Source organism: Platichthys flesus, chromosome 3, assembly GCF_949316205.1.
Source record: "Platichthys flesus chromosome 3, fPlaFle2.1, whole genome shotgun sequence".
NCBI lineage: Eukaryota > Metazoa > Chordata > Actinopteri > Pleuronectiformes > Pleuronectidae > Platichthys > Platichthys flesus.
The window spans coordinates 1,973,011-1,999,913 of NC_084947.1; the positions used below are offsets into that span (position 1 = coordinate 1,973,011).

Consider the following 26,903-nt stretch of genomic DNA (forward strand, 5'->3'; position numbering starts at 1 on the left):
TGGTGTTGTTTGTAAGGGGGGTAGTGGGGCTACAGTGGGATAATGATGACCATTACTGGAGCAAAATAATCTCAGATTATGAAAAGTGTAATAATACCTCATCATTATGAAACTGTAAGAATACGAGTTAGACTGAGGTTCACCACGGTCTAGAATATTACTGCAGAATACTGCAAAACAAAGACTCTCTTTGGGAAAATGTTCTGGTGATGCACATAAAGCATCAACTACATCGTTCTCGTTGTTCAGTTGTGAAGCTGAAGGAATCTGTAGAGTAACTCACATCCTGAACTCAAGCTGTCTTTGCTGTAAAAGGACACATTTATGGAAATGTATGATATTTGTATTAAAGTCGAATGTCACACATCAAAATGACAATTATGGTAATTCATATTTTTTATGGATGTTTACAGGCAGCTATTTTGTATGAAACCCACGTGTTGTTATGGTTACCGTTCAGCGAGGCTCGAACATTATTCTCTGAACATTTGTTCTTTGAGTAGAAAAATACAGTCATTAGTTTCCTCCGTGATCTCGAGGGAGTAAATCCACATTTGTCAGAAGTGTTGCTGAACCTCAACACCAACCGTTTCCAGTGTTGACTCTGTAATGGCTGGCAGAGGAGAAGAAGAGTAGAAGTTAGGCAGTGACTGGTGCTAATGGTCTGTGGTGGTGACACCTAAGACCTGAATAGATATCCAGGGAGGAGGGTCATCCACTCGGGTCCTCTCCACACTTGTTGGACATGAGATAATTCCCTGGCCTCATGGCTCGTGTTGGTCAGACATTAGCTATCAAATGAAAACATGCTGCAATAGATACAAGGGGCTCTGTGGTAACTGTATGTCTCTCTGAATCATCTTGAGCCTATGAGCTGGTTTCTATCTTAAAATGACAGATGTTTTCTACGTCTTGCAGTGGATTGTCAGCTTTCATAGAGAGGCACAGTATTACATTTTAGGTTATGCAGATGTTTAGATGGCTTCCAGTCACAACCGCATCTAAATACCAACATTTGGCTGGAAGTTGTTGTGAGTTTCCCCCCCTGTCTGCACAGACTTTTCACTTTCCTCAAATTAGCATTTTGTTTTGCTATTTTATTGTCTCGCTCCTGTCAACCCATTTCTTTCTTCTCCGAGGACCACCCCATCTTCCACCCACCGTCACAAACTGTCAGACAGGAGACATTTTGGTGATTACATCACTTTCTCCTGAGAAAGAGCCTCACAAGCCTTTGAAGAGTCAGGCTTTTCCAGTGCATTGGCTGCCTTCATCTCCCAGGAGTCAGTGGTAACTCTGTGAGACGTTCATCGAAGCTGGCGTGTGCTTAAAGAGAATCCTTTGAAAAGGACTGGAGGGCCAGCTCAGTTCCCCCACTGCACTGGAGTCAACATTCCTCTGATACCACCAACTTACTTTCTCTGCCTCATTCAGTACAAGACGTGGTTTCGATGCTGTTTTTGCTTTAAATGGAACCGGTCTCTTGTTTAATGGTTCGTTAGAGCTGAAAAACGTAATCCTCTCCGCTATGCCACCTCCCTCTGAGGTCGGTCAAGTGTGCACCAAGCTGTCTGCCTGCACAGGTCAACTGCTGGACACTCATTCACATAACAGTAGAGACATGAGCAATATAACTTGTTTGGTTTTATTAGGATATACAAATCTTCTGTGTCACAGCCAAAGCTGATCACTGGCTGTGTCCGAGAAAATCACATTCTGGTGAAGCTTTGCTGGAGATCTGAAGTGACTGGGCTCATTTATCCCAGTTCTTCTCAACCATTTCCTTTTTTCAGGTGCATTAATTCCCCTCACATTTCTGGATCAACAGATGAGGCTTCATGTGTGTGAAGCCAGTAAGAGAGATTCTGTTGCCAAAGGCATGGGCCTCATCCTTTTCCTGGAGACGTTTCCAGATCTGAAATTAAACATGGACAAAATTAATTTGGAGACAAACGCATGATAAAAAAAACATTCCCTGAATCAACAGCTTTCTGTTTGTAATGGCCACTCGTGATGGATCTTGATTATTAATCATTTTATTTTTGATCATTTGCTGCTTAACATGAATACAACTTTAATATATTACATCACCATGAACATGATCTGGTAGATTTCATCAGCAGTGGAGGTGAAGACAACAGTTCCCATGATCCCACGCTGCCTCATGACGTCATCAAACCCGATCCTCTGTTATTGTTTTGATTGAGAGACCCCTAGCTGCCGCAGAGTCAAACGAGAACAGAAAACCATGTAATACTTACTCTCTGTGAATTTACACAGACTGTCAGAAGACTGTAATAAATACTTTATGTACTATTTACAGCAAAGTGTCCACAGAAGAGTGGATAAACAAGCGTCATCCTGAAGCTTCAGGCAGTCAGTCAAAAACAAAAAGCAGCTTTTAGGTAAAGCTCTCACTCCTCCCTGAGATATCCATCAAGTGAAGCTGCATCAAGGCAGCAATTTGTGCACACAAATTAAATTTCCACGTCTCATATTTAGTTGTGACTGCACTTAACCGTCGAGTGTGTGAGCAGAACTCAAAGTGAGTGTGTCTCAGGACGAGTGTCTGTGGCATCGTGACGCTCGCTGCTTACCAAGTAGCTGGAGTGGGCTGTGATTCTGCTTTCGTCTGTTGATCCCCGCCTGCCCTTTCGTTGATTTTCCAGTTCAGCCTTATGCCGAGTCGTATGACATGTGTTTGGCCCAGTTTGTGGTCCCGGCCCTGCTGAGCTCCGACTCCACCGTTCTGTCAGGGCTCTGTCTGCGTCAACAGCAGTGATCAGGGGTAAACACAGGGTTTGATCCAGGTCAAGGATACACCACAACAAGAGGATAGGTGGGACTGTTTCAGCTCATAGGATAATTGAGAATTTAAATGTGTAACATATCTTGTTGGTTATAAGAATATTGTCCTCACCAGAGTCGTTGTGGGGGTGTCAGAACACAGGATACATCCACCAAGGCCCAACAGACATCTTATGAAACCACATTAAAATCAATTCATTTGGATCTCCACCAATATTAGATATTATGAATTATAGATAGTATATTATACTAATAGATATCAGTCCCCTAAATAGGCCTGGCCTTTGTTTCACCCACCAAATACCAGGTATGCCATCCATCCATCCATCCATCCATCCATCCATCCATCCATCCATCCATCCATCCATCCATCCATCCATCCATCCATCCATCCATCCATCCATCCATCCATCCATCCATCCATCCATCCATCCATCCATCCATCCATCCATCCATCCATCCATCCATCCATCCATCCATCCACCCACCCACCCATCCATCCATCCATCCATCCATCCATCCATCCATCCATCCATCCATCCATCCATCCACCACACCTGAATACCTTCACATTTTCTGGCAGATTTGTTCAGATTAGAATAAGAATCTGTTTTTAAACATGTCTCTGGGTCTCAGTGGCCCATTGACTCACTGGGACCTGGTTCAATTTCCAAACCCTGCAAACAAGTCCAAGTCTCAGAAGAAGCGTCGGCTGGGTTCTCCATTTCCTTCTGTTTCATAGTGAAACTTGCAGCTCTAAACAGGAACCGCAGAAACCGGGCCCAGTGGGCTGGGTATTTTTAAAGCCGTCTACACGCCAAACACTTCTACTTCTGGGTTCTCGATTCTTGACACACGCTGCAAGATTTTCTCCTTGACCGGCATCTTTCCAACATGTTTGTCTGTGGCTCAGCCCGAGTTTCCACTGCAGCCAGCAGCTGAGCACTGGCTTTCTGCTGATGCTGATCACTTTATAACCCCACTGCTGCGATGAGCTGGCTTCACCAAATGTGCAGTAGATCTGCGGCTCTGTCTCAAAGCCTCAGCTTGCTTTGCCTGCTCCTCAACCAGCAGGATTCAATAAGTCTTATTTACGATGAAGACTGTCATGTGGGTTATGTGGATTATTAAATGAAGACCAAACGTAGTACATGTGTCGACACAGGAAGAGGAAGGGTGTTGCCAGAGGAAGTTAATTAGGATGCAGCAGAACATTTGACATGACTTGCAATAATGTGAACCAGCCTTTTCTTCCACAAACACAAAATGAAACATGCTGAGGATATGAAATTGGTCCGTGTCGATGTAATTATTGAAATTGACATTTTCTGCAACATGCACAGGAAAAATATTTTTTTGTCAAATTTCTCTTCCTGTAACCGTAACAAATTGAAAACTCAGTTTGTGACGTGTAGGGGGGGGGGCATAAAACCATGTGTTTCAGACAGAGGCTGACAAGAGGGGCTGCCGCAATGGAATGAGGAAAGTGACGTGTTTCATGAACATTAGAGAATGTTTTCAACTAATGGCACAAATTCAAATGAGTAACCTGAATATTCGTTTCTCAGAACTCCGGTTTGTTGAATTATGTTTTGCTGGAACAAGGAATTCATCCCGTCAGGCGTCTTAGCAGCTATTGTGTTCATATTTGCTGATCATACATTGTTAAAATGAATTATAATAAACAGCTGTCTAGTCAACCAAAGTAGCAGAAATGTTGCTATTTCAGCGCTAAGCTAATCACTCTGTCAACTGTGTTGTTTTTATATCTATCACATCTTTTCTTCTGCTGAAGTTGGGACATCAACCAGTTGGTGAAACTGAAATACAAAAATCCAACTGTATCAGCCCCAGCAGCAGCTTGTTGTTTTGTGTGGATGTAAACTGAAGGGTTTTCACTAATACCTTATCTAGGACAGACAGAACTGGTGGTTAGTGAGCGCTGAATCGTGGATTCTATCGCTGCCAACACAGGCTGTATTGTGAATGTCAGAGCCTCTTGTCTCTATTGATCTCAATCATGCATTTAACATGTGTTTAAACCAAAATCCTTATTATTCTGATGAAATATCCTTTCAAACTGAGGGAGGCGGCTCAAGGCACTGATGAGGCAGAACTAATTATGTATCTCAAAGCACAATTAGTGATGCATCTTTCATTTTCTTAGATTTTTTTGTTTTGTTGTGTTTCAATACATTTCCACTTGAGTGATATTTAAGGAAGCAGTCTTCACTATTGCAAGTACTTTTCAGAAATGCTAAGACAAGGATTGATTTGTTGCATTTTCTCTAAAAACCAAGTTCTAACCAGGTGAAGAAGTTCGATCTCAGGAGGCTGTTCATGCTATAACCGTCTATGAGCACTCACAGGCAGCATCAGGCCCTTCAGATGAAAGTGTACTAAATGGCGGATGTTGACTAGAATCTCAGTTGGAGTGTGGGTTCACGCAGAGGGCAGCCGTTCTCTGTGGGCAAGGAGCAGTTATCAAAGCCTTTGGTTCACTGGGATTTCATTCATGCCACAGATGCCTCGTTCCTGTGACTCAGAAACACACTTGGAAGCTTCTTTGTGGTCGTCTGTCTCCGCGATGCTCTTCACATTCTTTCAGTCTTTCACGACAGTCTTTACAGGAAGTGGAGGGGCGAGGAGAAAGTAAATGTGTTGAGATGCCCGCCGGGTAAAAGCAGAACTTGAGCAAGGCAGCTTTCAATAAAGGTTAACCTCAGGGAACATATAGTAATTGTCCCATTCAGCTCTGAGCACATTTTCACCTTCTTTTTTACATGATTTGTAATTAGTTGGTCTGGTCAACACAATCCCTATTAAACCTCAAAGAGAGTCACAAATCTGTTTAATTAACGTATTGATTGATTGATTGGCATACCATTTATTGGCAAAGATTATTTCCACCTTAAAATTAAGTAAAAATTGGTTTGACAGAGGAAAACTAAGAGAAACTCTTAAGTTGTTGTATACAAGAGGAAGTGAACAGAGCCAACAGCAAGGGGATCTTCTATGTCTGGCTCGGAGTCAAGCCTCAAGACTTTAGAAATACTAATATCCCCAAAGGGCCCATAATTGTGATATCAAACAGAATCAAATTTTTATACACAGCCAACAGATGGAGAAGTTGGCCAAGAGTGAATTAGCCGGCTGAGAGGGGCGCTCACCCTGAGGGGCGCTGGTTTGAATCCTGATTTGTTTAGACTTCACATAAGTGGCTGGAGAGAGGGATTGAAAAATGCTGTCAGAATTCTCAAGAGCTACTTGTGAGCCGTCTTCTCAAAGCACAACCTGTCTATCATTCAATTAGTATATCATTGGTCAATTACCTTTATTTAGTTTAAAGAGAGCCCATCTTTGTTCCACCCACAACCTTTCACTCTTATGAATTTAGTCGGTAACCTTTTCTGTCAAACACGTTTCCTCTCAGTCTCGAGCTACCTGCCAGAACCTCACTGCTACAGGAACTGTTGTTCAGTGTCTCCAGTGTAATCCACTGTGAGGACTGAACTTCCTCCACTCAGGAAGGAGGGACCACACGATATACTGTCATGTCCCCTCATCTTCCACGGAGCTGGCTGACTTCCTCAGAGGACTGAAACTGAACTGTCAGGGATTTTTCTCACCAAGGTTCACCTCAGTCTGGGTCAACTCGGGGATCAGGGGACGTAACCTCAGCCAGGACACATCCATACCGTGTGATTGACAGCTAGCGCCATCAAATGGGTGCATTGTGGGCGGGCTCTAATTCTTGCTTCATCTGACCTCCCTACTTCTATTTTAAATTAAGCAAGATGGTGCTAACAAGAAGTATAAAACTCTGTGGGAAGCGTTGATACTTGAGGCCAGTCAATGCTTTTGAGCTGTTTTTCAAAATGCAATTGTCGTGCTATCATCATGATCGTGAAATCAAACACACAAGTAGCTCAAGAATTTCCGATGATGGAGAAATACAAGGAGCTGAGGAAAGATGTATTATTATTATAGGCTTTAGCTAAAATGTCATTTAATTCCTCGTCATGTCCCACATCCTACAGGCTCATTCTCTTTATCATGTCTTTTCTCTGTAACCAGCGCCCGTGAACCCTTGAGCAAGTGACTCTGTGTCAGTGCAGTTGCTGAGACACGAGGCTTGTGTTGAGATCGATGAGCAGCTGTTCCAGTCTTTTCATCCAGTTTTTATCGTTGGATGATTTTCTGTGTTGTGTGTAGGCTTTGCAGCTCAGTGACGTCTCTTAGCAACCATCTTAAAGATAGTCTGGAGAGACTATTCCAGCTAATAATAGAAAACAATATTTTTAAAGGAAGACATTAAATATGTCACATCGACCATCTGAACAAATGCTTGTATTTATTAGCACGCTAATAAGGCATCAGACTCTTTTAATGCAAAAATGCTTTATTTTGTCTCATACTTTTTGAAACACTGAAGCTCAGTATTAAAAATTATCTGTGACTTTCAGTGCTGATCCCAAAGTGCCACTTGTTTCATGTTCCTTATTTAATCAACTTTAAACTTAATCTAACGTTAATTAACCAATTTTTTTGCATCAATCAAAATGTGCCAAAGACTCAGATGAACAGCAGTTATAAGTGAAAGCACCTTTCAATCGGGCCGGTGCCTCCATATCTCACACAGATGAAGGTCATCTCATATTCAGATAATCCTCCCACTGTAGTTTATAGTTTCGGCCTCTCTGTGGAGACAGTACAGTTGGTTAAAAGCTGTGTCTAGATTTGATTCTCACCCCCGCAGGATGATTGAGTATTGAACTGCTGTGATACATGTAATTAACCCCCCCCCCCCCCCCCCCTCTCCTCCACAGGGCTGCCTTTGCCCTGACAAAGCCGCTCAAGATGAACATGGTGAAGAGGATCATGGGTCGGCCGAGGCAGGAGGAGTGCAGCCCCCAGGACAATGCACTCGGCCTGATGCACCTGCGGCGCCTGTTCTCCGAACTGTGCCACCCTCCTCGCCACATGACCCAGAAGGAGCAGGAGGAGAAGCTCTACATGATGCTTCCTGTTTTTAACAGGGTAGGTCCCACCGGGGGGGTGGAAGGAGAGCCGGATGCTTACAATAACAGAATTTCATAAATTGAACAGCTGACACATTGCAGGAAAGAATCCGGTTCTGGTTGTGGGGACGTGTGGAAACTGGAGTTCAAACCTGTTTGACTTGTTCATGTTGTTGGACTCGTGGTTTTCCAGTCAAGCTGGTGCTCTGTCAACATTCACCTGGTTCAGACCTGGATTAAACATCCAATCACAAGTGGACCACACAGAGTACAGATCCTTCAGAGGTGGTCTGGGACACGTGGACACTTTCTTTAAGCTGTGTGAATGTCCACCTACTCAGCTGACGTCCTCTGACACACTACACTGTCTATTTGTTGATTTGTTTGTACCCACAACCACAATATCAACACTGATCCACACATAATGATTCAAACTTTCCTTAAATTGATGGATTCTTTCTTTATAACAGAGCTGCATGAGATTCACTCAGCCCCACATGACTCCTCTCTCACTCTCTTTCTTGTGCTGACACACAAACACAAACAGCTACAAACCCACACACACAAACACAGTGACATCAGACACATCTGTAAACTCAGACTTGGTAAAACATATAATTTTCTCTTTACAAAAACAAGTGATCATCGTATTTATTTGCGTAGAGGGAAGTTAAGTTTGATCGGATCACAAGTGGTCACATGAGTCACGCTCACATTTTAAAACGATGTGTGATCACATGACCTTGATGCTGTCCTCATGTGATCGTATCTCTCTGGAAGGATGTTGTAACCAGGTCTAAACGAGGCCAGTGACTCGTACATCATGGATTTATACTGAGGATGGATTGATGTGAAATCAATGAGTGACAAGTCACCTGGGATTTATTTTACCCTCACACTTAAATAGACTCCTGCAGCTAAATCTCAAGGAACTAAGCCGGTTGTCCTGTGCAGGTATGAGGACTTAAATATAAATAGAGCACAGATGCTTTCCTTCCAGCTTTGGCTCACATGAATTCTCTCCAAAATGACCCAACTACAATATATGGAATCATAATAAACTCCAGCATCAACACTTGAGATTGAGCCTGTTCCCAAAGTTCAGATCCTGAAAGGCTGTTTGACAAAGTGGACCTTGTCTCCCACACACCTGGTAGACAGGTGTGTGGGAGAGTTGAGTCAACTCCCTCCCAGTGTCAACACCCAGTTTAATCAAACATCTTCCCAGAGCCACAGGCTGCAGCACAGGCCCTGGTCAGACCTGGTGTTCACGTCCCACCTGAGGGAGACGATCACAGGTGGACAGCGCTGAGCACGTCTGTTCCCACCTGGAATTAAAGTGTGTTCTCAAAAAGTGGCCGCACGTGATCTCACTGCACATTTACATAATTTCTGATAAATGACCAAATTATTATGTGTTTGTGTGTCTCTTGGTGTGAGGAGGACAGACACACAAACACAAATAGCTTTACACTCTGGTCGTTCATTGTGGCCCAGGACACATTTGCCTTAACGCAGGAGAACGAATGTGTCCCAGACCAGAATGTCGTCTTTTTCATTGAATGGGTTTACACCTGTACTCAGAGCTGTCCGGTTAGAATCAGGTCACTGAGGACAGATGTTAACACAGGTCTGGACACGGTCAAGAAATATCTATAATGATAAATACATATTATGTAGTCCTGCATAATGTGAGGTTTTAAGAATCCTTAGAAAGATTTTGATGCCAGGAACAAAGCAAACTTATTCATTTTTATTACACGACTTTAATCAGGAATTAGTTAAACAAATACAAATTAAATATAGTTTCAAATTGATTATAACCATTTTGTCCAACCTAGGCTGCCTTGTAAATTATTATAATCTAACAATAAATCCTCACAATTTGTTCTTTTTTATTCAATAACCAATTCTCTGTTGAAGAATTGATCAAAACAGTTCTTAATTAAGTTTTTATCTATTATAGATTGATCATTGGAGCAGGAACGATGGTCAGAAGCAAATTAATTGGACAACAGACAAAGCTCTGATTGATTTAGCATTAAATCCATAAACAAGAGCAGTTCTATATGAAATCCTTTTGATTCAGGGTGGCTGAACGCAACATTAAATCTGTGTGTGTTTTAGTCGACAGAGCCGAGGAGGCAGGACTTGTTACATGTACAGTCTTTGTTCCTGTTACTCAGATGGAGAGTTGTGCCTCTTTGTTTTGCAGCCGTTACCTCAGGCAGCCCCCGTTGAGTGTCCTCATCAAACTGGAGTGCCTCACCGAGGGTCTCTTGACTTGTCGGCTAATTGGGCCGCCCGGGCGGTGGTTCACTCACTGGTGACATAATTCATGTCAGAACTCAAAAGTCGAGCACTCCCCGCTGCAGAGGGACGCTGGGCTCCGGCCCTGCTTTAATGTGGTACTGTTCCTGATAAATAAATACACTGCGAGGAGCCTGGAGGAGGTTCAGGCTGCACAGTCCACTGAGGCTGGAGAACTAGAGCATAGCAGGGAAAACCCAAAGATCCCAGTCAGTCAAACCTCCACCCGGATCATTCATTCATTGTGGGACTCTTTGCATCCCACAATCCGACGTGAAGAGTAGTGATCAACTGATGGTCAGTAACCGAGACATGTATCCCATCATGCATCTGACAGAGGAGAGAGAGAAACTAACTCGTCGCTCTGCTCAGGCCCTGTATCAAAATATCACACACATACACACTTTAATATCTGTTTGTCGATATTATTTACTTTAATGGGGTAAAACATAAATTAAAACCCAATGTTAATGAAGTCCTGACCCTGCATCAGAATGTAATGGGTTCTTCCCTGTTCCCTCCAGGTCTTTGGAAATGCTCCACCCAGCAGCATGACGGAGAAGTTCTCCGACCTGCTGCAGTTCACCACCCAGGTCTCACGTCTCATGGTGACCGAGATCAGACGAAGAGCCTCCAACAAATCAACAGGTGAGCCCCCCCCCCCCGAAGCTCTCGAAAACATCCACTTGTTTGGTTAATAAAGTAAAAGATGAATTGTTCCTTCGATGATGTTCATTTGATGCTCAGATTGTGATGCAGCTGTAAGAAGTATTTGTGTAGAGTATTTGCCGTTTGATGCTGTGTGTGATCATATGAGGAACAGAAGGGACTTCCTCTCATCTATTACAAACAGGGTCAGGCTTATCCTGCAGTTTAATCAAATGTATTGAATCAAATCATTTAAAACAGAACCGGTAACTTCACGTCAGTGGAGTAAATGTCCAGCTCTCTGTCTCTAATTTCCTCTTCTTTATCACCTCTCTCCATCTTCTTCTTCTCGAGCGTCCATGTGACTCGTTCTTTTCGAGCAGCAGCCCAGTCTGAGGGCTGGCTCCTCCAGCTGGTCACCACGCCTCTGTGGACTGACTCAGTGGTTGACTCACGCTCTCAGATTACTTTCCTCTGTCATCATCAACACAACTGAATTTCACCTCGGGGAAGGGGGTGAACTTTGTGGGGGTTTTCTAGCAGACCTTTTCCAAAGCATGTTTATTTCTAATACAAAATGCAACTCTACAAATAGGTGATACCGATCTGATACCACGTCAGAGAAGAATGGACACACTGCCGGTCCTGTTTTAGTTTGAAACCTTGTTGTGCTGTAGTCTGGACCGGTCGACTCTGGCTCTCAGTAACAGTTCCACCTCGTCATAGTCCAATCATGGAGCTAAAACGTATAAGCATGGATGCAGCATCAATATCAAATCATATTTAGACAAAAGTAGGTTTTCAAGAACACAAACCAAGACCCCCTCACTCCACACGTTCCCACATCTCATTCACCGAGCATTGCAGCACAACTGATCATTGTTTTTGTGTGTTTGCTCCTCCAGAGGCCGCCAGTCGAGCCATAGTCCAGTTCCTGGAGGTGAACCAGAGTGAGGAGGCGAGTCGCGGCTGGATGCTTCTGACCACAATCAACCTGTTGGCTTCCTCCGGACAGGTCGGTGTCACCATGGTGGTGTTTTCTAGATTTGAATGTGTTTGGCTGTTGTCCTGTGTGTGTCTGTATTTATTCTCATCTTCCTCTCACACATTAGATTTAATATGCATTTGGGGGAACATCTTGTATAAAGGAGTGGTCTGTATCTATTTGACCGTTATGCAGCTCCCCTCTCTGATCTACCAGCAGAAAAATAGCATCTTCCTCCGTAAGAACCAGGGAACCGGCCCTTGAGGACAAATACAAAGTCCCATCGGACCTGGAGCAGCTCATTCCACCCGAACACAGTCATTCGTTCAACCTGCTTCTCTGTCCTGATGCTTCCTCCGTGACATTTCTTTTCCTGTCATGTTACTGTGTCACATGAATTGCAGCATTGTCACCTTTTGGAAACGAGAGCGAGTCAACATTCAGTTTGTGTGTGAAGCTTCTTCTCCCAACTCAACACCACTCTGCATAATTCAGAGTCTCAGCTTCCTGTGCTTTCAAGCAATGGCCAGCAGATTTCTTTTGAGGTTTTGTGCCGGCATTCCTCGGGGGGGGTCTTGAGGGGAGCGTCTCTGTCAGCCGGCTGCTTGGCCGCCCGCCCACCTCTCTCTCTCCTGGTCGGCTGCACTTCAGAAATCTGCCTTTGTTGTTGTCGAGTCAAACAGTTTCTCTCTCTTTCGCCAGACATGTTTTTAAAAAACAACTCCCCCCGTTCTGTTCCTGTCAGAGCAGACACACACACACACGCACACACACACACACACACACACGATAGCTGATGCTTCATAGAAATATGGAAGATTTAGAGAAAATTAAAATTCAGCTCAGTTTGTTTTAGTGTTTTCTGTCGACTAAAGCAGAGAAGTTTAGGGATAAAAGCCTCAAGCGGGACAATTGAGGTGCAACTGCTGTCTGTGTACACAACATACACACTAAAATACAACCACATAGGTTTCTACACGTTTCTAAAGTTGCCTTCTCGGCGCTCACACTCATTTAAACCACTCACGAGCACAGACTGTAGATAAAGACGGATGACACGACTCCAGTTCCTCCCACTATCCTGAACTGCTGCCAAATATCCTAGAAAGCTGCCATCTTGCACCGATGACGTCATCTGGAGCCAGACTCTGTGGAGTCCCGGTATCGAGGTCCCTCTGAGAAACAAGCTAGACAAACCACGAGTCTGTCAAGTTCCTTCATAGTTCTCCTTCTCCTCTGAGCCGCCGCCGGCTTTTTCCTTTTATTCACAGATGAAATAAGAAATGTCCTTTTCTCCCACTCTGGTGTGTGTCCACTGTTTCCTGTCAACCTGCCCCTCTGTCATTGTGAGTGTGCAACAACAGTGTTGTCATTATACTGCAGCATAAAAGACGAAGAAGAATCACCCACCCCACAAACAGCATCATTGCTCAGACTCCTGCTTGTGTGTGTGTTTGATGGGGGGTGACTGGGTTTAATGGATTTGTATTCCTTTCCTCTCGCGTCTCAGACGGTAAAACAAAGGACTCTCCTGGCAGCTGGCCTCCCATAAACCTGACGTCACCTCATTAGTGCTCGTCTGTCCTCGGTTCCTTCTTTCTTCTCTCACTCACTTCCTGCTCTTCCTCTTCCTCAGATAATAGAAAAGCTATATTTTTGTTTGTAGCTCTGCCTCTCGCATCCACACTGCTTCCTCCTCTGTTTTATATGACGCCCTTCACGCTTTGCATTCCCAGTGCACTCATCTGACACACACACACACACACACACACACACGCCCAGTTAAACGTCTTCGCCTCTCTGGTTTTCTCCCTGATTGACGGTTCAGCAGTAGCCTTGACCTTAAAGCTGCAGCGGAGCCAAGATGTCACAGCCTGTAAAGAAAACACAAACACACACTTCACCTCATAGACCCACTGCACCACAAGTGTTGCTCCAGTTTATCCTTGATACTGATTCACTATCATCTACAAACACCTTCCACCTACATCCACTGTGGGCGTCGCTCTCTCTCTCTCTCTCTCTCTCTCTCTCTCTCTCTCTCTCTCTCTCTCTTCCCCTCCCCCACTCCCATCTCTCCATCGATCAGCTCGGGGAATTTGAGTGTGCACCTATTGTGCTCCGTTATTCATCCTTGTGTGTCCACCCTCTCGCTCTCTTGGACAGTACTGGTATAAATGGGAGGATCCACTGTGTGTTATTGTGTGTTTGTGTGTGTGTGTTTCTAGGAGGCAGCATTTGATTATCTGAATCATTCGCCCCAGTGAGCACGAACCCCATCTCCTTCCAAAGCCCTTTTCCTTGCCATCAAGACACACTCATAAATACACACAGGCAGTATAGTTGTGGAAAAACACACATTAAATACACACACACACCTCAAGGCCTATTTCCCCCTCGCAGAGACAAAACCATTAATCACAACACAACAGTAAATATACCCATTTAGCAAAGTCACGCTGAAAACAAAAACACATTTTCATCTTTGTTAGTGCAGCTCTCGGCTTCATGTTAACGCAGCCGGGGTCATTTTATAAATAAATTCAAAACGTCTTAACGTGTGAATCTCAACATGCTCCTGACTCCATTTCACACAAACCCCTTTTTGTCCTCTCTCTCTTCAGAAAACCGTGGACTGCATGACGACCATGTCAGTCCCCTCCACCCTGGTCAAATGTCTCTACCTGTTCTTTGACCTGCCCCACATGCCCGAGGCCACGGTGGGCCCGACCCCGCAGCCTCCGCCACCACCACCACCGCCGCCCTCCACCCAGGAGAAGACCCCAGTGCAGGGCCCCCCCCAGCCGGAGCTGCCCCTCGCTGATCGCAGGGTGCTGCTTCAGAAAGTCTTCGTTCAGGTGACGTGACAGTAACACTCTGAAAACTCAGCTGCCGTGGTTGAGATTCTGTTGAAATCGATCAAAATATAAAAAAACCATAACAGTTTGAACAGTCGTTCTTTATGCAGCAGAAAGCCAAGGTCTCTGTCTCCTGCCTCATTAAGTCAGTACGCCTGTGATGACCTGCAGAATGTGTTGAGAATCTTTAAACTATTTAAATGTACCCTTCAACTTGTGGAATTATTTAACGAAATGAGAGAAAAGAGTCCTTATTATAGTTTATTAACTCAGAGAACCTTTTAGCTCAGGTTGTCCAGATGTTAGAGATATGAAGCAATTGAGGATTCTCCAGGAAATGACCTCACACTAAGAAAAGATGTCCATGTAGCCACTGTTTCTATTGCAGAGTTCTAATGGTTAACGTCCTACTGGTCCTACTGGTTCAGTTCTTAACACACATTTTTCCTCGTTCTTTCCACTCTTGCAGATCCTGGTGAAGCTCTGCACCTTCGTGTCTCCGGCAGAGGAGCTGGCCCAGAAGGACGACCTCCAGCTCCTCTTCAGTGCCATCACCTCCTGGTGCCCCCCCCACAACCTGCCCTGGCGGAGGAGCGCTGGGGAGGTGCTCACCACCATCTCCAGACACGGCCTCAGCGTCAACGTGGTCAAGTACATACACGGTAAAGGCAAACATTCAGTATATGATAGGATGTGTGTGTCTTGTGTTGGGTTCCTCTCACCTCCTCACCTGCTGCGTCCACAGAGAAGGAATGCCTCGCCACGTGTGTTCAGAACATGCAGCAGTCCGATGACCTCTCCCCGCTGGAGATCGTGGAGATGTTCGCCGGCCTCTCCTGCTTCCTCAAAGACTCCAGCGACGTGTCCCAGACGCTGCTGGACGATTTCCGAATGTGCCAGGGTTACGCCTTCCTCTCCGACCTCACGCTCAGACTGGAGCAGGCCAAGGAAGACGAGTCGAAAGACGCACTGAAGGACCTGGTGAACCTGGTCACCTGTCTGACCACGTACGGAGTGACGGAGCTGAAACCTGCTGGTCTGACGACCGGAGCCCCCTTCCTGCTGCCTGGCTTCGTGCTCCCAGTGTCCACTGGGAAAGGTGAGTTCATGGTGTTAACAGCAGCTACTGAATTACTGTCAGAGCTGATATGGCTGTAACGTCTTGTTGAGACTAGATCCATGTTAGTTATTTGTGACCAGTTGTTAAAAGATGTTTAAACCCTGAGAAAAGTTTTGTTCAAGTTTCCAGGACGTTTCATTTTAGTGTCTTTAGTCAGAAGTACTTAACAATGGCTTAACAACGTATGATGAAGGAAAAACACACTTTGGCCAGTTAGCCAGTTAGCCAGTTGACTGGTTTCCCCCCCCACTGTTTGAATTAGTCTCGCTCTGTCACACAACGGTTCCAAAGGTTCCTCGATGCGTCCGCTGATCCAGATTCAAATTAAATGGATTCTCTCTTGACCCGTGTTTCGTCCTTCCACAACGTGTACAAAGTATTTTTGTTGTAAATCTGCTGACAAACAAACAAAAGGGATGAAACTACATCTCTCAAGTCTCTTTCAGGGCCACGCTGACGTATATGTCACAGGCATGAAGACGCTCTCTCCCTCCTCTCAGGCCCTTTCCCTAAACCTTCCCACTACCACCAACTCAGTTCACATCAAATCCCTGAGACGAGAGAGGAGTTGCATGTGAGAAAGGTCTCGCTGTGTTCCCCCGCCGCCGCGTCTCCCCATCCGATCTTAATCCCTGAAATGACTTTGATGCTCGGCCGATCCCGGCAAGCTTAACCTGTTGACTGACACCATGGCAACTCGGCCGCCTGTCACACTGCTGCAGACGGACGCCTGAAGCCTCTTGAATACAAATCAGCTCTTTCCAGAGATGCTTTAGTGGTTTGGAGAATCGGCACGTTGACGTCCGACTGCCTGAGAACGTCTCCTCTTGCAGTCTCACTCACAAAGACACACACAACACTGCCCACTAAAGATGGGACAGTGTTTTTATGTGAAGCCTAAAATCTGATTTAAAGAATTGACTCAAATCTTTGGTTTTATTTAATAGACACAGGATGAAATGTTTCAGATTTTAAAACACAGAAACTGTAAGATTTATGACCTCGCACAACGACAATCTGACACAATTTAGCTCTGCTGCATGTTTTAATGCACACACTGACACACTGACACACACACACACACACACACACAAGGACACCCCTAATGACAACTCCAGCTGCGTGCAAAGTCATTACCAGATGCCATCATGGTGTGAGGGTTCCGCTTGTTCGCCTAATTAGGCTGCCACATTCACTCAAAGGTTGTGGGTGTTTTTCTTGTGTGTGATGACACACTTCACCGTCGCTACTCTTGATTGTGTTACTACGTTTGAGATTCAGAGTTTGTGTTACACAACCCCAAAATGGAGGTAAGATGACGAGGGTGGCTTGTGGAAAACATCCATCTTTCCATCCTGAGTTAGGGCCCAGATGAGTTGTGTTATTCTCAGTAATTCTCGGTGTTCTCTTGTTCCAGGCCACACAGTGCGTAACATCCAGGCCTTCGCGGTGCTGCAGAACGCCTTCCTGCGAACCAAGACCAGCCGCCTGGCCGCCATGCTGCTGGACGCCATCGGACACATCTACGCAGCGGAGCCGGCAAACTACTTCATCCTGGAGTCGCAGCACACCCTGTCGCAGTTCGCCGAGCGCGTGGCCAAGCTCCCCGACGCCCAGGCCAAGTACTTTGAGCTGCTGGAGTTTGTGGTGTTCAGCCTGAACTACGTGCCGTGCAAGGAGCTGTTCAGCGTGAGCGTGCTGCTGAAGTCCAGCACGTCGCACGCCTGCAGCATCACGGCCGTGCGCACGCTGCTGAAGCTGGCCCGGCACGACCCGGTGTTCAGCGACGTGCTGCGGGAGGTCGGCCTGCTGGAGGTGCTGGTCAACCTGCTGCACAAGTACGCTGCCTTGCTCAAAGACCCGGCCACGCAGCAGCAACCACACAATAACGACCAAGGTGAGGAGCCCGGCTTTTGTTTGGAAGGTGGTGCTTTGTTAGATCACGATGTTCTCCAGACATTATTCAGATGTGAAACAAATTGAGTTTATCTTCCACTGATCAGGAGGCAGATTGTCAGACTCGATCACGACAACAGGAACATGTTGGGAACATTCAGGCGATGTTCATGCCCCCCCCCCCTGGATTTTACCAGGAAAATGTGCAGACTTCAGTGCAGGTCTGAAAGCAGCTGTAGATTTGATAAACGCACACGCAGGTAACGACCATGACAAAAAGCAGGGCCGTGTTTAAGAACCACAGGTCCGACCTGAACTGAGCTGAGCTGATCTGAATCTCAACCATATTACAAATCCATTAGATGCAGTGGCTAGAATATTAAATTCTGCTTTACTGCCTTAACAGTTTCCCGATACTCCGGGCATTCCCTTATATGCACTTACAATCAGTGTGTGTGTCTGTGATGGAGTTGTGATGCTGTTGTCTGAAGTCGACCTGTGCCCCCCCCCCCCCCCCCCCTTTGTTTCCCTCCGTCTGCAGCCGACTGTAAAAACAACACGGTGGCGGAGGAGCAGAAGCAGCTGGCCTGGCTGGTGATGGAGACACTGGGTGTGCTGCTGCAGGGCTCCAACACCACCAGCACGAATGCAGGTAAACACACACACACACACACAGACACACACACACACACACACACACACACACACACACACACACACACACACACACACACACACACACACAATGGTAGGGTCAGGGTGATGTGATGGGCAGGAGGTCTAAAGAAATTAAATAAGATACTTAATTGAACCCTGGAGGAAGATTCTCCTTCCTCCACAGAGAGGTCAGAGGTCGGCGTTTTGCTCAAGGACACTTCAACACAAACACAAATTATTATTTTTACTCTTTTTTTGGGGGTTGATCCAAATCACTGTGTGATTCTTTTTTTCTCTGTGTCATCAGCTTTGAAAGTCAAACTTGAATAATTAACGACGTGTAAAAGTAAAGTGTGTTTGTGTCACCAGTAGTTCTAGAGGAGCTGGTGTTGTGTCTGTGTTGTGTGTGTGTGTCCTTCACTGAGCCAGATGTTGCTTGACGTCCTGCACAGCATTTAACAACAAGACGCAGCTTGTGTTGTGTCAGTTTAAATACTTTGTGCTCAGGTGCTCTGCAGTGTTGACGCTTTGTATGCAGCAGGAGATGATGTCTCATCCGTACAGAGACACAAAGATGTGTTGGTCCTTTATGGTTGTTTAGCTGCTAAACACTGCGTTTGTGTTGTGATTCTTTGTTAGGACAGTACTAACCTACAAAGCTAAAGATGAACGTTTTAACAAAAGATCACATTGTGTCTCCTAAGCTTGTTGTGTTGTGTCTTTGTGAGCTGTAGACGTTACGCAGTTATTTTGTTATTTCTCACAAGAGCTGTGAAGATTTGATTTTAAGCTCCAGGTCTCAATTTGGTTTAAGAGTTTAGTTTGAGGGCATTTTGCTGTAATGGTTAAGGGTAGAAGTGTGTGTGTGTGTGTGTGTGTGTGGTGTGTGTGTGTGTGTGGGGGGGGGGGGGGGTTAGACAAGTGATGAGTCATGAAGATAACAACCACCTGCACACTGACTGCTTGGAGCTGTCTTCGACCTTGATGATGACCGGTGACCTTTGTCAGACTGCACTGGTGTGTGTGTGTGTGTGTGTGTAGCACTCCACTCTGACACGTTGATTACATTTACATTTTGCGCCTGAGGCTCTCTGCTGGCAGTCTTATCTGGAGGGACTTGAAATGAGTTCCCCCCCGTCCCCTCCCGGAAGAAAGAAAATTCAGCGCGTCACCAAAATTACCAGAGCCACAGAGAGCTGTCTGTGAAACGGGTTGTGTTGCTGTGTTTCTGAACGTCAGCTTCCTCAGATAAACTTTAAATTAATGTTTTTACAGTCATCATATTTAATACAGATGAAGAATCAAACCTGAAACCTTCACACAGAGCAGAATAAACCTTGTGAAGGTCTAAAAGAAGCAGAATGAAATTGGAGATAAAGCACCAAAACATTATATCATATCTTTTTGGGGACATACAGTTTGAGAACAAGATGTGACTCTGAACAAATAACCTCCTGGGTTTCACAGCGAGAGAAGGCTGAGAGTAAAACATTCAGTGCAGCAGGCAATATTTAATCTAAACTGCAAATCTGTGGGTATGAAAGGTGTCTCTGGAAAGTTTGTACCTCAATGAAGAACAGAGGCTGTAGACATCTTTCCCAACTTTTATTATCTTGTGAATTATGTTATTATGAAAAGAGAAGGGTTAGGGTTAGATGCAGCAAAACAAAATGTGAAAACTGATGAAAACTTCCAAAGAATCTTCTCAGGTGACTCCTACACCATGTGGTTAGTTTGGTCTAGATCATAAATTGACAAATGTTGAGGTGAAACTGTGAAAACTAATCGTCAACACGTCTGATTATCAGTAAATTGTTCTTGGTATTCATCGAGATTGTAAGAAACTGGTTTCAGCTTCTTTAATATGAGGATTTGTTGCCTTCTAACTGTTTACTCATTCAAGATATGCAGCAAAACAACATTAATGAACAAGAAAGTCAAAGATATTAATAGAAAAGGGGGAAATTCTCCATCTTTACAACTTGATCTACTGATCATGTCTTCACCTGGCTCCTGAGAACATGTCCTATGTTGTGTCTTACACGTGGTCCAGTGTTTTTAATGGGTATGGTGATTTGTAAATACACTGATAGTGGCTCCACCTCAGAACCACAAGGAGGGGATGTATTTATGTACTGAATCTACCAGTCAACATTATGTTCCTTTAAGGCCAATCTGACAGCGCTCTGTCAACATATGAATTATAATCACATCTGGTTTCCATGTGTTCAGTCAAACACATGAAGATGTGCAAAGGTGGAAATGTCCGCCTGTCTTCATCCCTCCGGTCTCTCTTGTGTCTCCCAGCCCTGTTCAGGGAGTTCGGTGGAGCCCGCTGCGTCCACAACATCGTGAAGTACCGTCAGTGCCGGGAACACGCCCTGCTCATCATCCAGCAGCTGGTGCTGTCGCCCAGCGGAGACGACGACATGGGAACGCTGCTGGGCCTCATGCACTCCGCCCCGTCCAGTGAGCTGCAGCTGAAGACCGACATACTGAGGGTAACCGCACTGTTCACCTTCATGGAGCTCTGACACTAACCAAACCCAATCTAACCCTAATGGTTAACCCTGAAAGCAGATCTGAACTGGGTCATTCCGAGTGAAACCATCAGGCAGCACCGTCACAGACGTTTGTTCTTATTGGGACTCAGAGGTCACAGAGAAATGCTTCTTATATCATCTTAAATATAAGATACAACCTGTGTAAGCTGGAATCTGGACGACTTCTCAACACAGGAAAAAACTTCTGTAATTTTAAAATCAATATACATTTTAAGCCCTGCATACAGTAATTAACTTAGACCAGGGGCACAGAGAGTTAGGTGCACAAACACACACACACACACACACACACACACACACACACACACAAACACACACACGATGGCGGCTGATTTTCTAAAACATAATTGCCTTTTTGAATCTCAGCCTTCTTCACATGAAGCCTTTCTCACGCCTTGAAAGCTTCGTCTGGATACACACGTCAGCGTTTTGCTCCTGGTTCACTAATCAGAGATTTTAATTATCACCCCGGAAAAAAAAAAATCTTTAACACTGAAAACAACTTGTATCAAATCCAGTTAACGGGTAAAATAGATTTTTCCTCGCTCGTCATCGGGGGGTTTATGTTCCGACAGTAACACACAGATAGATCTTACAATTAAGCTGATTAGCCTTGTGAAAGAGCACGTTTAACCCGGACTAATCCTGATACGCTGCGTCTAATCCTCTGGGCTGGTAAAGTTACCACCTCCCAGCACATCCTCCCACAGCCGGGTGGTGGTTTCCCAGCCTTGTGAACAGCGAGGGGAGTTTCTTCAACATCCTGCAAAAGGGTTTAAAAAACGCCGACTCTATTTTCATGCAGGAGGAAACCGCCTCAGCCTCGTAATGACTCGTTGTTTTAACTTCTCCTCTCTCTTGTTCCTCTCCTCACTCACCCTCCACTGACTGAAGCTTAGCTCCAGTTCCACAGTTTGATGATATGATGTCGTAATGATCAGTGAAGTCAGGCTCCCTTTGTAAACATGGCCAAAATGAATTAGAATCCTATTTCATAAATTCTATGAGACATACATTTAATACGGTGTGGTCACTAAAAGAAGAGGAGGATATTTTTAAGACTCATGATTTGAAAGAAACTAAAAAAGAGAGAAATCCCCTCGTGTTGTGTTTACGTCCCCACACTCAGAGCTCGGTTTGATGTTTCAGTTCAGGTTAACTTACAAATTTGTGAACCACGAAAGTTAGAAAAATGTAGAAGCCAGTAAAAAGAGCAGCAGCGATCCAGAGCAGCCCAGAGGGGCTCGTAGATGTGTCTGCACTTCAAAAGAGCGAGAGAGCCGATGAGCAGAGACTTGACTGAACGAGGTGACGGAAACCAAACCACGTGAAAACTAACAAACCGCTGAAGGAAATTAAATGATTTAAAAACTGTGGAGAAGAAAGACATTTATTATAAACATCATAAATCGTGTGCTTTTGGGAAAACGATACCAAAATACTTGATTTCCTTTTTACTTTTAACACCTCATTATTTCTTCATGTGAAACCTGAGGAAACTCAACCTGCCTCTCGTGGTGTCTCCTCCTCCAGGCCTTGCTGGCGGTGCTGCGTGAGAGTCACCGCACCCGGACGGTGTTCCGCAAGGTGGGCGGCTTCGTGTACGTCACCTCGCTGCTGGTGGCCATGGAGCGCTGCCTGTGCCAGCAGCCGCGACACGGCTGGGAGCGCGTCAACCAGAACCAGGTGTTCGAGCTCCTGCACACGGTCTTCTGCACGCTCACCGCCGCCATGCGCTACGAGCCCGCCAACTCGCACTTCTTCCGCACTGAGATCCAGTTTGAGAAGCTGGCCGACGCCGTGAGGTGAGGCCCGCTCGCTCACTTCCTGTTACACCTCACTTCCTGTTACACCTCACTTCCTGTCACACCTCACTTCTTGTTCTGATTCGTGGGAATCGCACGAGGAGATCAGGGAACATCTGTCTCTTTAATCCTCAGTAAATCTTCTCGGTCCCGTGTGAATCTGCACATTTGCTTTTCATATGGAAGCCTCTGCTTTCTCCTTCATATTCTGGTTTGGTTATCAAATGACAAAGTGTTTTGAAAACCACAGCGTCTTGATGTTCACGTGTCGGCCTCTCACCAGGCTGCTCGGCTGCTTCTCCGACACGAAGAAGCTCGGTGCCACGACCGTGTTCCCCTCGAACGCTCAGCCCTTCCAGAGGCTGCTGGAGGACGAGGCTGCCCCCGGAGGCTGCGCGGGGGACAGCGTCTGTCCCACGCTGAAACACTGCAGCAAGCTCTTCATCTACCTGTACAAGATGGCCACCGACTCCTTCGACAGGTCAGTGGAAACAGAAACTGGGCTTATTGGCAATTGCACTTTAGCGTCTAAAATTCAGATTTACACTCAATTAATCAAGCTTTTCTTAGAGACTATACGTTTTACAGAGTCGTTCATATAGAAAATGGTTTATGCATATCCAATAGCCGCCGTCTCTTTCAGTAACTTACGTCTCCAGCCGGCTCGTATACATTAATGTGCTCGGCTGTCAGCCGTGTGCATATCGCATCATAAATCAGGCCTGAAGGGTCAAATGGAGGCGGCCGTCTCTTTGCATGTATTCAGGCCCCTCGGCTCATGAATGAATAAGGAAGAAGCATCATTATCGACAAGTCATTTATTTATCGTGGGCAGTTAAATAAGTTAACAGTAGGTTGTATGTGGTCACTTAAAGAACATGTGCCCGGGGTTCAGTGGGGTCTTCATGCAGAAGGGAAGCAGTCCTCAGCAGGTTGGAGCCACATGTTCATCCAGAACCTTTCAAGACTCCTCTCACATGTGTTCAACAAAACCCTTAACTTTAACTTTTCTTGTGAGAGGTCGGAAAGTTCCTCCCGGCCTAGTTTGAATCATAAAACAAGCCTCTGTAAACAATTCATCTTGTTTTTTATTCAAAGTACGGGATGCAATGTATTGAGCCGAAGGGGAATTGGTGTTTTCAAGTGACCTAAAAAACTGTTTCAACTTCAGCAGAAATGCTGAGACAAGGGAGAAATCTGTTCTCCAGATCTGCATGTGCTCACAAGGTTTGAGGTTTAGTTTCACTTCTTTTTCAATATGATACTAAAACATGCAAAGCCAGGTACAGGGAGAGCTGATGTAATGAAATACGTATTTCAAAGAATTGAGGGATTCATTTCAAGTTGTGTTTAGACTGTTTCTTCTCCTGTGTGTGTTTTCATCACCGGGACATCACAACCAAATCTGTCGTCATCACTGCTCTACACAGACACATGTGCTGATCTGTCTGGGGGGGGCGGGGGTACCTCCAGCTGTACCTCGGATCCTGTTTCCTCTGTCAGCTCTACACTAACAGCTTCTCTCTTCCCTTCTCTCTTTTCTCTTCCTCTAACCTCTGGCACTGTCTGGCTGTTCCTCCTCGGCCTGGTCCGTCTGCCCGACTGTGTGTGTGTGTGTGTGTGTGTGTGTGTTTGTACGTATGTCCTCACACATCTGGATGTGCATGCTTGTCTTTCTGTTTGTGTGTGTGTGTGTGTGTGTGTGTGTGTGTGTGTGTGTGTGTGTGTGTGTGTGTGTGTGTGTGTGTGTGTGTGTGTGTGTGTGTGTTTGTGTTTGTGTGTGTGTGTGTGTGTGTGTGTGTGCCATGCAGTCGTGCGGAGCAGGTGCCTCCCTGCCTGACTCACGAGACCTCGCTGCCCTCGCCGTGGGGCACGCCAGCACTCGCCAGGAAGAGGTAGCTACAGCGCTCTGCCACTTCCCCCCCCCCCCCATCCCTTCCTCTCCATTTTCCTCTCCTTCCATCAACACGCCCACTTGTGGCAAAGTGACCCTGAGCCCTTCAAACAATTACTGCATCTGCCAGTTACTGTGAACGTGAACAACCCACATCCAGCCCTTCCAGCGCCTCATGCTGACTCCAGCCTTTCCCACTGTGGCAGCTCTCCTGTGGGGGGGGGGACTCTGTAATTTGCATGGCAGCAACACGCCTCTTTGGTGTAATTGCCTGGCTGCAGATCTCCTGCTCTACGCTGTTTTCACACGAGTCGGCTCAGCGCTTCAGACAAAACAGCCGCCGAGCGACTACTTGATCTCTGAAGTGTGAAGAGCGCTGACTCGTGTGGAAATGAAGTTGGTGTCAAAGTGTTTAACTTATTTCTTGCGCCATTCTCATTATACGAGTATTTCCAGTGAGCTATGAAAGGTCCTGGAGACACTGTGGCTGTGATGATAAATATTTAACACCCGCTTCCCTTTTATGAGACATATTTACATATTTTGTAGACTCCAGTTTCACCGAGACTAAACAAACTTATTTGCAACTATACAGGTTACAGCTGACATGAGTTCATTTTCTTGTCTTAACAAATATACAGCTTCAGAAAACATGATGGACATCTCTAGATTTCCTGGCATTTAGAGAAGCTCCACATTTGTCATTTTAACTCTTGGTCCAACATGACACAGCCTTAAATACCGACTTTATTCTCATATAATTATGACTTTATTCTCAAAATCTCACATGTTTTCCCTTAAAGTGGATACTTCTCCACAGTGAAGTATCCACAATAAATCTATGCAAATCTGAAGTTTTGATCTTGAGCCAAAGCACTAAAGTTTCCAGATTTTATTTCCCCTGTTACCTCATCTCTTCCATGCATCTGGGGTTTAACTGAGTTGGACTAAACAAACTTCTGACCTGGTATGTTTCCTCTGTTTCCTCAGACAAGGTTACTACGGCACGTCGGGCCCCCCCGCCCCGGTGAAAGCCCTCACAGACCTGAAACTCCACCTCACTAACCCCTCCCACCCAGCTTCCTCCTCATCTGACATGGTGGTCATCCACCCGGGGGCGGTTCTGGCCATCCTGGACCTGCTGCCCTCCGTCTCCTCCGACAGCCAACCAGAGGTGAGGACACAATGTGGAAGTGTACTTCCTGTCAGAGCGGGGGGGGGGAACGGGTCATGTGCAGGGCACGAAAGTCCCTTTTTGTGTCTGTTGGTTTTTACATGTTAAAGTCAAAACCAAAGAAATATGCAAAAAAAATGGATTTGATAATGTTAAATCGGTGCATTACACAAGGAATACTTTTATACATAAATATACAGTTAATTTAGCAGAAACCTCAGAATCTGTATCTATATTAAAGGTTAATGTAAAGAATTTCAGGTGATTGGTTCTAGTCTCTCTCTCTATACGTCCCTGACCTGAGCAGTCCTCCAGAATCCCTTCTATTGGAATAGTGTACATGTTTAATTCCTTCCCTCCTCCCATCTCCCACCGTCTCTCCTCCAGCATGCTCTGGACCTGCAGCTGGCAGTGGCCAACATCCTCCAGCTCCTGGTGAACAGTGAGAGGAACCAGCAGGTGCTGTGTGAAGCCTGCCTCCACCAGCGGCTGCTGCAGCGCTGCAGCCAGGCCCTCGGCGACGAGGACCACCCGCTGCACCCCCCGCTGCAGAGGATGTTCGAGAGGCTGGCCTCGCAGGCCCTGCAGCCAATGGCTCTCAGGTACTGGATCTGACTAGTGGTATTTAGCTGATATTATGTAGGACGGCTTCTTCATAGCCCACGTCCAGTCCGTCTTCACCAGCAGTGAGTTCCCAAGATGCTCCACAAAGTTTAAGACTTCACTTTGTGAAGCAGGTTCTGACTCTGAAGAGTTGAAAGTGAGACAAATAGGATGTCTGCTTTCTTTAATGGTTATGCAATCCTGTTTACAGCCTGTATTTGTGTTAACTTAATCAGCTTGTGTAATTCATTTTATTTTAATGATATAGTTGATCAGATAAATAATTCACAGTTATTTTAATACAACAGGTTGTGGTGATAGCTTTGTGTTTATTTTGCCACTGGTCTGTGTAACTCTTATTGCCGAGTGAGTTCCTGGTGTCTCCAACTCGTGTTTACAGGTAGATTAAATTACAGCTTTATGTAAATACCTTCTCTCACTTAGCTTCTTGTAAATACAGTTTGTATGAGACGCCCTGAGCAGAATGAATGCCTCGAATGTTCAACCTCCTCCAGAGGCACGACCCAGGATCGTGACAGTTTCCCTCCAGCGATTGAAAG

The 26,903-nt window shown here is 45.5% G+C and overlaps 1 protein-coding gene and 1 long non-coding RNA gene across 2 annotated transcripts in view; one reads left to right on the forward strand and one right to left on the reverse strand.

Moving 5' to 3' along the window:
* Positions 1–1,723: 1,723 nt before the first annotated feature.
* On the reverse strand, positions 1,724–2,726 carry LOC133933005 (uncharacterized). The gene is made up of 3 exons (XR_009912013.1): positions 2,598–2,726; positions 2,092–2,217; positions 1,724–1,915 (listed from the first exon to the last, which is right to left on the reverse strand). It is a non-coding gene; the product is annotated as an uncharacterized LOC133933005 (long non-coding RNA).
* A 4,917-nt stretch (positions 2,727–7,643) lies between these two features.
* The window catches only part of wdfy3 (WD repeat and FYVE domain containing 3), a 57,271-nt gene continuing 38,011 nt past the window's right edge, over positions 7,644–26,903 (forward strand). Inside the window, exons 1-14 of the mRNA XM_062381319.1 lie at positions 7,644–7,848; positions 10,664–10,787; positions 11,693–11,802; positions 14,397–14,630; positions 15,100–15,292; positions 15,376–15,729; positions 17,168–17,647; positions 18,188–18,298; positions 20,611–20,804; positions 22,401–22,672; positions 22,956–23,153; positions 24,484–24,567; positions 25,557–25,740; positions 26,128–26,342. Coding sequence (XP_062237303.1) covers positions 7,669–7,848; positions 10,664–10,787; positions 11,693–11,802; positions 14,397–14,630; positions 15,100–15,292; positions 15,376–15,729; positions 17,168–17,647; positions 18,188–18,298; positions 20,611–20,804; positions 22,401–22,672; positions 22,956–23,153; positions 24,484–24,567; positions 25,557–25,740; positions 26,128–26,342 — 2,933 coding nt within the window. The 5' untranslated portion in view covers positions 7,644–7,668. The remainder of the gene's footprint in view (positions 7,849–10,663; positions 10,788–11,692; positions 11,803–14,396; positions 14,631–15,099; positions 15,293–15,375; positions 15,730–17,167; positions 17,648–18,187; positions 18,299–20,610; positions 20,805–22,400; positions 22,673–22,955; positions 23,154–24,483; positions 24,568–25,556; positions 25,741–26,127; positions 26,343–26,903) is intronic.